Consider the following 6,883-nt stretch of genomic DNA (forward strand, 5'->3'; position numbering starts at 1 on the left):
CAAAAACATGTACAGAGGAAAGAGGGCATCCATCACCCAGACAGATAAACCACTGAGTGACCGCGTGGGGACAGACATAAAACCACTGAGTGACCGCGTGGACAGAAGGATAAACCACTGAGTGACCGCGTGGGGACAGACAGATAAACCACTGAGTGACCGCGTGGGGACAGACATATAAACCACTGAGTGACCGCGTGGGGACAGAAGGAGAAAACCACTGAGTGACCGCGTGGGGACAGACAGATAAACCACTGAGTGACCGCGTGGGGACAGACAGATAAACCACTGAGTGACCGCGTGGGGACAGACATATAAACCACTGAGTGACCGCGTGGGGACAGACATATAAACCACTGAGTGACAGACATATAAACCACTGAGTGACCGCGTGGGGACAGACATATAAACACTGAGTGACCGTGTGGGGACAGACATATAAACCACTGAGTGACCGCAGGGGACAGACATATAAATCACTGAGTGACCGCATGGGGACAGACATATAAATCACTGAGTGACCGCGTGGGGACAGACATATAAACCACTGAGTGACCGCGTGGGTACAGACATATAAACCACTGAGTGACCGCGTGGGTACAGACATATAAACCACTGAGTGACCGTGTGGGGACAGACATATAAACCACTGAGTGACCGTGTGGGGACAGACATATAAACTACTGAGTGACCGTGTGGGGACAGACATATAAACCACTGAGTGACCACGTGGGGACAGACATATAAACCACTGAGTGACTGCGTAGGGACAGACAGATAAACCACTGGTGACAGACATATAAACCACTGAGTGACCGCGTGGGGACAAACATATAAACCACTGAGTGACATACATATAAACCACTGAGTGACCGCGTGGGGACAGACAGATAAACCACTGCATGACCGCGTGGGGACAGACAGATAAACCACTGAGTGACCGCGTGGGGACAGACATATAAATCACTGAGTGACCGCCGTGTGGGACAGACATATAAACCACTGAGTGACCGCATGGGGACAAGACATATAAATCACTGAGTGACCCGTGGGTACAGACATATAAACCACTGAGTGACCGCGTGGGGACAGACATATAAACACTGAGTGACCGCGTGGGGACAGACATATAAACCACTGAGTGACCGTGTGGGACAGACATATAAACCACTGAGTGACCGCGGGGACAGACATATAAACCACTGAGTGACCGCTGGGGACAGACATATAACCACTGAGTGACCCGCGTGGGTACAGACATATAAACCACTGAGTGACCGCGTGGGTACAGACATATAAACCACTGAGTGACCGTGTGGGGACAGACATATAAACCACTGAGTGACCGTGTGGGGACAGACATATAAAACTACTGAGTGACCGCGTGGGTACAGACATATAAACCACTGAGTGACCGTGTGGGGACAGACATATAAACCACTGAGTGACTGTGTGGGGACAGAAATATAAACTACTGAGTGACCGTGTGGGGACAGACAGATCCATATCACACCTGACAAGTTTACACCCCACTTTCTCTCCCTCTCCGCCAATATATCTACCACACACACACACACAACACACACACACACACACACACACACACACACACACCACACACACACACACACACACACACACACACACACACACACACACACACACACCACACCACACACACACACACACACACACACACACCACACACACGGTGCAGTGTAGATATTGTGCATGTCTGAAATTTGCTGGGAGGAGGAGCTGGAGTACTCACCAGCAGATCGATGGAAGCCAGGTGTGTAATTGGCTGTTGAGAAGAGACGAGGTCAACTGATTATACCCATCATTAGCCTCCACTGTTGCCATAGAAACCAACGCCTACGGCAACACTGCGAAAAGGGGGAACAGGGATTGAGGGAGAGAGATTCATGTTTAACATTCAGTTGACTATATGTACATATTAAATGAATTTTACACAACAAGATGGAACTGTGAGAGTGATGTGGAAATGTGAGAGTGAACTGGATGAATGAACTGACCAAAGAAGACACAAAACATAAGATAGCTTAGAAGAGTCTTAGCAGTGTCTGCATCTGCAGTCTTCAGGTCCGCGTGATGTTAGAAAACATATAAAAATAATCAACATATATCTCTCTTTTATTCAAATATTCAGATTAAAGCTTAGGCCAGATGTTCACCAAATCCCCTCGCACCCGAGGGCAATGGTATGACCCAATCTCCCACAAAGTATGTGACCCAGATTAGAGGAGGAGGTGTTTCATTACAGTCAAACGTGTATGTTTTCTATGACAGCATCATGTGTGTCATATATGTGCTCTGATGCACAACTTGAAGAATAGGGTGCCCGTTGACCTATTTTCCCACAATGCATTTCTAAAACTAAGATGTCTACTACCATGTCTCCCCTTTTTCATCTTAAACAGCAAGAAAGTTGTGTATCAGAGAGAGAGAGATGACATCATCACGGCCGCAGGGCGGAACAGGACCACTATAACACAAACACATTGTGCTGTGTGATAAAGCAGTGAACATCATCTCAGGCTGACAATACAATCCGAAAACATGTGACATATGACAACGCTATGCTGCTGAGACGGGGAGGGGACTCAACATCATGCGGCGTCAGAGCTGAAGGGTTTTTAATGTGGGTTTTCTATACGAGAAACCCAATCTGACACAGTAAACCCCGCAAATTCTAATCTGGACCTCTAAAACCAGTTCCACTTCATTCTCTCCTCTAATCAGGGACTGATTAAGACCTGGGACAACCAGTAGGTGGGTGCAATTAATAATCAGGTAGCAACAGAAAACCAGCAGTACTCCGGACCTCGTAGGGTAAGATTTGAATACCTGCTGGCAATCTCCTCATGGCAAACGTTTAAAATTAACATCCTGTCACAATGTGACTAAAATGCCCTCATGACGTGGATGACAGCATAGTCACCCAGGAGAGGGAACAGAGAGAGATGATTCAATACGCTGAGATGGAACTTATGGACATCATCCGTCACGTGTGAGAGAAACCACGATGTACATTTCCAACCACAAACATGCTGTCACAAGCCCAAACACCTAACCTCAGAGGCCTTGGTCCCTTGTGGTCAAACGACAACTTGACCACAGTCAGTTAGGTCAACTGTCTGTGTCAGAGCCAAAATACTAACACATTGTAAAGCAGGGACTGGACACTACTTTCTACAGTGCTCTGAAAAGAACTTACATCAAACAACACATGGTTATGGACCATTGGGAAATAATGAAAGTTAGAAGATGGTACTTCTGTATTATAAAAGATTCCCATAAACCACTGAGTGACCGCGTGGGGACAGACATATAAATCACTGAGTGACCGTGTGGGGACAGACATATAAATCACTGAGTGACCGTGTGGGGACAGACCTATAAATCACTGAGTGACCGCATGGGGACAGACATATAAACCACTGAGTGACCGCGTGGGGACAGACATATAAACCGCACGCACAGTGCAGGGTAGATATTGTGCATGTCTGAAATTTGCTGGGAGGGAGGAGCTGGAGTACTCACCAGCAGATCGATGGAAGCCAGTGTGTAATTGGCTGTGAGAAGAGACGAGGTCAACTGATATATCCCATCATTAGCCTCGCTGTTGCCATAGAAACCAACGCCTATGGCAACACTGCGAAAAGGGGAACAGGGATTGAGGGAGAGAGTCATGTTTAATTCAGTTTGTACTGTATGTACATATAAAATGAATTTGACACAACAAGATGGAACTGGCGAGAGTGATGTGAAATGTGAGAAACGGATGAATGAACGACCACAGGAAAACATAAGATAGCTTAGAAGAGTTTTAGCAGTGTCTGCATCTGCAGTCTTCAGTCGGCGTGATGTTAGAAACATAAAAAATAATCACATATATATCTCTCTGTTATTCAAATATTCAGATTAAAGCTTAGGCCAGATGTTCACCAAATCCCCTCGCACCCGAGGGCAATGGTATGACCCAATCTCCCACAAAGTATGTGACCCAGATTAGAGGAGGAGGTGTTTCATACAGTCAAACGTGTATGTTTTCTATGACAGCATCATGTGTGTCATATATGTGCTCTGATGCACAATTTGAAGAATAGGGTGCCATTTGATATTTTCCCACAATGCATTTCTAAAACTAAGATGTCTACTACCATGTCTCCCCTTTTTCATCTAAACAGCAAGAAGGTCGTGTATCAGAGAGAGAGATGACATCATCACGGCCGCAGGGGGGAACAGGACCACCATAACACATTGTGATATAAAGCAGTGACATCATCTCAGGCTGACAATGCAGTCCGATAACATGTGACATATGACAACGCTGTGCTGCTGAGACGGGAGGGGACATCAACATCATGCGGCGTCAGAGCTCAAGGTGTTTAACTGTGGGTTTTCTATACGAGAACCCAATCTGACACAGTAAACCCCGCAAATTCTAATCTGGACCTCTAAACCAGTTCCACTTCATTCTTCTCCTCTAATCAGGGACTGATTAAGACCTGGGACACCAGGTGGGTGCAATTAATAATCAGGTAGAACAGAAAACCAGCAGTACTCCGGACCTCGTAGGGTAAGATTTGAATACCTGCTGCAATCTCCTCATGCAAACGTAAAATTAACATCCTGTCACAATGTGACTAAATGCCCTCATGACAGTGGATGACAGCATAGTCACCAGAGAGGGAACWGAGGAGAGATGATTCAATACGCTGAGATGGAACTTATGACATCATCGTCACGGTGATAGGAAACCACGATTACATTTCCAAACCACAAACATGCTGTCACAAGCCCAAACACCTAACCTCAGAGGCCTGGTCCCTGTGGTCAAACGACAACTTGACCACGGTCAGTTAGGTTAACTGTCTGTGTCAGAGCAAAATACTAACACATTGTAAAGCAGGGACTGGACACTACTTTCTACAGTGCTCTGAAAAGAACTTACATTGGGAAATAATGAAAGTTAGAAGATGGTACTTCTGTATTATAAAAATGATTCCCTTTCCTCTATCCTTGTGACAAATGGTCATATGGTTTGGTCACGGTTCATGAATACAACACTCATGACACTGATGTCACAAAGACGACAGGACATCACAATATCCCAATGGCCCGCTTAAAGAGGTCACAATGACATCACATTGACCCTGGCAGTGATGTCACAATAACCTCTCTTACTCACCAGCACAGTGTGACAGCCGCCACCGACACCCAGGTGACGCAGCAGATACCCCGCCCTTTCTTGCCTCCGTATCCGTGGCCCGTGCTGCCCTCTTCATCCTCCTCCTCTTCCTCAGATCCCTCGCTCCGGTCACCACGACGACAGCAGCAGTAGTGTATAAGGAAGGAGATAATGACGAGGAGGGAGAGAACGAGAGCAATGGCCGAGAGACTAGAGAGGACCAGTAGAGTCTGAGAGGGGGGGGGGGGGTCAGTAAATCAAATTAAACACAGCACTTTACAGACTGATGCTATGGTAACACTGTCATTGTACTTGATTGCATAATGGAAAATGCATTGTGAACATGCATTTTAACATGCTAACAGTAACATTATCCCTCTGGGCAAAAACCTGACATAACGTAAAATCAATGTCCATATTCGGTTGATATTTAATTGCATTGTCAACATGTGAATAAATCAACCCTTGAAATTCTGTTGTTGATTTACGGTGGAAATCTGGTTCAAATTTGTGTATGTTTTATTTCTTCATTTTTCAACCCCCACCCCCCCCCAAAAAAAAACCAATTGACCTAAAATTGTTGACAGAAGACATTGATAAAATGTTGGTTCAACATATTTTTGCCGGCGGGATAGAATTGTATTTCAGAAACACATCATGCACCACTGTCTAACTAATAGAAGGAATGAAACTCCCATGAGCCTCCTCCACACCATTTGAGAGTCAAATATTGAGCCCAGACTGTAGCAGCTAGGGCTGGGTAAATGTATCAATATACTGTGTTATGGATAACAACAGGGATTCAGAGCAGCTGGGAGGTGCACGTGTCAGTCATGAGGACATCAGTGTATTCCCAGCCTTCATCATGGGAACCTCAATATTCTGCAAGAATCCCTACAGTGTATTTATGCAAARTAGCTAAATAACAGGTTGATATTGTGCTACTGAAAATCGCAATATTAATTTACTGTATATGCCATTTAGCAGACACTTTTATTCAAAACAACTTACAGTCATGCGTGCATACATTTTACGTATGGGTGGTCCCGGGAATCGAACCCGCTACCCTAACAGTACAAGCGCCATGCTCTACCAACTGAGCTACAAAGGACCACAACAAAGTACCACAATATACTTTGGTCCTATAATTCCACCGTGACAAATGGCGTACAGTCCTACCTACCCAAGCAGTGGAAGTGAAAGGTGATTATGTAACTGAACTGTTGGTGGAGATGAGGGATGTAAACTGAACTGTGGTGGAAAGATGAGGGATGTAAACTAAAACTGTGGTGGAGATGAGGATGTAACTGAACTGTCGTGGAGCTGAGGGTATGTCAACTGAACTGTGTGGAGTGAGGGATGTAAACTGAACTGTGGTGGTGCTGAGGGATGTAAACTGAACTGTGGTGGAGTGAGGGATGTAAACTGAACTGTGTGGAGCTGAGGAATGTAAACTGAACTGAGTGGAGCTGAGGATGTAAACTGAACTGTGGTGGAGCTGAGGGATGTAAACTGAACTGGTGGAGCTGAGGGAGTTAAACTGAACTGTGTGGAGCTGAGGATGTAAACTGAACTGTGGTGGAGACTGAGGATGTAAACTGAAACTGTTGTGGAGCTGAGGGATGTAAACTGAACTGTTGGAGCTGAGGGATGTAAACTGAACTATGT

General features: G+C 45.5%; 1 protein-coding gene across 1 annotated transcript in view; it reads right to left on the reverse strand.

Annotated features, from left to right (window-relative positions):
- Nucleotides 1–6,883, reverse strand: part of ttyh1 (tweety family member 1) — a 25,653-nt gene that overhangs the window by 4,949 nt on the left and 13,821 nt on the right. The window contains exons 3-4 of the mRNA XM_024138674.2: nucleotides 5,216–5,445; nucleotides 3,565–3,676 (exon numbers count right to left, since the gene is read on the reverse strand). Coding sequence (XP_023994442.2) covers nucleotides 3,565–3,676; nucleotides 5,216–5,445 — 342 coding nt within the window. The remainder of the gene's footprint in view (nucleotides 1–3,564; nucleotides 3,677–5,215; nucleotides 5,446–6,883) is intronic.

This window comes from Salvelinus sp. IW2-2015, unplaced genomic scaffold (assembly GCF_002910315.2).
Source record: "Salvelinus sp. IW2-2015 unplaced genomic scaffold, ASM291031v2 Un_scaffold1547, whole genome shotgun sequence".
Taxonomy (NCBI): domain Eukaryota; kingdom Metazoa; phylum Chordata; class Actinopteri; order Salmoniformes; family Salmonidae; genus Salvelinus; species Salvelinus sp. IW2-2015.